Source organism: Triticum aestivum, chromosome 5D, assembly GCF_018294505.1.
Source record: "Triticum aestivum cultivar Chinese Spring chromosome 5D, IWGSC CS RefSeq v2.1, whole genome shotgun sequence".
Taxonomy (NCBI): domain Eukaryota; kingdom Viridiplantae; phylum Streptophyta; class Magnoliopsida; order Poales; family Poaceae; genus Triticum; species Triticum aestivum.
Genome location: NC_057808.1, coordinates 238,106,147 through 238,109,293, shown reverse-complemented (window position 1 = coordinate 238,109,293; position 3,147 = coordinate 238,106,147). Strand labels below are relative to the sequence as shown.

General features: G+C 42.9%; 1 protein-coding gene across 1 annotated transcript; it reads right to left on the bottom strand.

Annotated features, from left to right (window-relative positions):
• Positions 1 to 332: 332 nt before the first annotated feature.
• Positions 333 to 2,777, bottom strand: LOC123124595 (uncharacterized). Its single transcript, XM_044545181.1, has 5 exons — positions 2,448 to 2,777; positions 2,293 to 2,355; positions 1,764 to 2,029; positions 1,514 to 1,660; positions 333 to 937 (listed from the first exon to the last, which is right to left on the bottom strand). Exons 3-5 carry the CDS (start codon positions 1,845 to 1,847, stop codon positions 578 to 580), a joined length of 591 nt encoding a protein of 196 aa, XP_044401116.1. The 5' UTR covers positions 1,848 to 2,029; positions 2,293 to 2,355; positions 2,448 to 2,777; the 3' UTR covers positions 333 to 577.
• Between the last annotated feature and the right edge of the window lie 370 nt (positions 2,778 to 3,147).

Below are 3,147 nucleotides of genomic sequence, written 5' to 3'. Positions count from 1 at the left end.
TCGATAAAAAGCCAAAAACCCTAACTTGGCCTACTTGATGCCTCGACATCGACAAAAAGCCAAAAACAACCCTAATTGACCCTACTTGAAGCCTCGGTGTCGATAAAAAGCCAAAAACCCTAACTTGGCCTACTTGATGCCTCGGCGTCGACAAAAAGCCAAAAACCCTTACTTGGCCTACTTGATGCCTCGGCGTCGCTAAAAAGCCAAAAACAACCCTAATTGACCCTACTTAACTCAGAATCATCAGTTGAACAGGAACATACTAAAGCAAAAATCATCAATTGCAAACAGATTACTTAAGATAACATTAACCAGCTCTAAATACCACCAAATTCAGCACTAGTTCAATTCCATACATAATCATAGTTTGACATTCAGCACTAGCTAGTTCAAATAGCACCACATTCAGCACTAGTTCAAATGCAAACATCTTACTTAAGATTACATATCCATAGTTCAGGAGTACTCATAGTTAATAGAATTTAAACTACTATCATTACAACAAATGCCAAACCACACCCTGCAAAAGGTCAGCAAATGCCAAATGATATTGCCCATTCTTCTCTTGCACTACTTATCCATTTATGATGGCCTTGATCCCCTCCAGCTTCACATTGCTCTCTTCAACTGTCTTCTTGAGCTCATCAATGTGGATCTGCAAATTCTTCTTCTCTTCAGCTAGCTTCAACTTCATGTTCCTAATGACAGTACCTTGAGCAGCTGCTATGTTCTTCAAAGTGTCATACTTCTCCTGCAACTTGGTTGTTTCAGCATCTTTCCTTTCTATCACTGCCCTCTGCTCCTGGGCATCCATAAGTGCATTGACATCTTCAACCAACTTCTCATAGCTGGCCTGGAGTTTCTTCTTCTCTTGTGTCAGGTCATGAACATTAAATGAATGCATCAGACATTCCTCATTCCTGTCCATCTTACTCTGTTCATACATAGACCACAACTTGGATAGTGCATTCTCAAGGGTAGTGGGCCAAGATGGATCAATCCATTCTACTAGTCCACAGTTTTTACCTTCTTGAAAAAAGAGTATTAACAAAATGAATTACATAACAGTGACTTGCTTACAATGATAGGCTAGATTACTTTATACTAAAATTCAGATCATGCTCTAAAGTAAACAACTACTAAGTAAACAATGCTGGTGTGCTAACCCATGAATATTCTGTCCTAAAATAAGCTAACATGGCAGAGTTAAAAAATGACCTAACTAAACAATATTGCCAGATCCAAACTAAACAATGCTGGTGTGCTAACCCATGAATATTCTGTCCTAAAATAAGCTAACATGGTAGAGTTAAAAAATGACCTAACTAAACAATGTTGCCAGAACCAGACTAAACAATGTTGGCAGAGTAAACACTTAATGAATCCACTGTCCGAACTTCACATTATAATACAATGCCTGCTGGAGCGCCACATTACATGTCCATGGCAAACAAATGACAGATATGTTAAGTTAATCAACAACTTCCAATTAGTTAAGTTGGAACCATACCTTCTCTGCACAACAAAGAAACCTCCTGCCAGTGTGAATCCCTTCGAAAGCAACACGCCTTTCTGCTGCCTTCCCGTGTCCATGGCACAATACATACATATCTATCTCAGGGCCCTCGAAATCTGAGTCTTCGGTGCTAGCAGGAACCTGGAGTGCGAAGGAATGACAGAGATTTGGTCCAATGTTTGAAAAGAAGCTCATTCCAGAAATCCCCAAATATCAAACCCTAACCCTAACTCTGAGAACTGACCTTAATGGTGCCGTCGTCGAAATCTGAGCTCATGCACTGCCTGGTGTGCTCGCTGCTATCCGACCCATCACTCCACGACACCATGGCGCTGTGGCGGCGGCGCGGCGCGGCGGCGACGGGTGCGGCGACCAAGAACAGAGCGAGAGCGAGCGAGCAGAGTGGAGAAGGAGTAACGGTTCGTGCTTTTGACTGCTAGGACCGAACGGCGCCGTCTAACGGCTGTCGGGACGGCCTGGAGTGCCACGTACGCGAAAAACGGGCCCCACCTGTCATAAACTCACTTAACTCAGCCCGATCCGCCGATCAGTGGTTTTTGCAAAACAATTACGCAAGACGTGGTGCTTTCTGCAGAGAATCTGTATCCTAGTGTTTTTCACAAACCTAGCCTTCAAAGTGGTGGTTTTATGCAATTTACTTGGAGAAGTAGGCTGAACCTTAGAACAAGCATCAGCACACACGCATTTCATCGAGCAGCACACACGCATTTCATCAAACATTTTATAGGCAAACACAAGAAGAGTGGACTAACCTCAATACGAAGGAAAGACGGACCCATGGCTCGACACAAGCAACAATAGGAAACCATACCAAACTGCGCACGAATGAAACGAAGGCAAGCATGCGAAATTAGCATGAAGAATCCAAAGCAGCGGCGAAGAACATGTGAACCAGAGAAGTATGAACCTCAACCAGCGGCAACCATCGAGTAGAGGAGGCCCATCGGAACAAAGCATGGGGCTGCTGCATCTTGGCCACCATGCTGAACGAAATGGATAATTGACTGTAATGTGTATGATGAAACATTCAAAAAATTCTCACAACTTCCATCAGTTTGGACACAACATTCAGGAATCTTTGCAAACCTTTTAGAAAATTCTCGCAACTTCCAAAAAATTCCTTGCAAATTACAGAAAAATTCTCACAACTTTCAGATTAAAACACACACGACTTCCAATATAAAAAAAGGCAGACACATGAACAAAAGGGAGACAGATCTTGGACCAGTAGACTGGAGGAGGCCATGGCCTGCGTCCTCCAGATCTTCACACTACTACAGAGCAAGACTATTAACACCCCTCATCACACAAGGTTAGCTGGTAAGTGTGTGCGATAATTGCCAAAACATGATAGTGTGCGATGAGATACGCTCGAGCCACTGGAGTGTGAGGTGACTTGCATCACTTGTGGTTACACGGAATGAACCATTTGTGATGTGCATTGTCACATCCATCAAGCTTGCACAAGAAATAAGGATGTCAGCGGATGCATGTCCGCTGACCTGCTTATTCCTTGGAGCTGAACTTTGAGCCTATTTGCTTGAAGTTATATTGTGTGAGTTACATTGAGTCAGTTAAAAAAGTATCATAATATAAGAAATAAGACT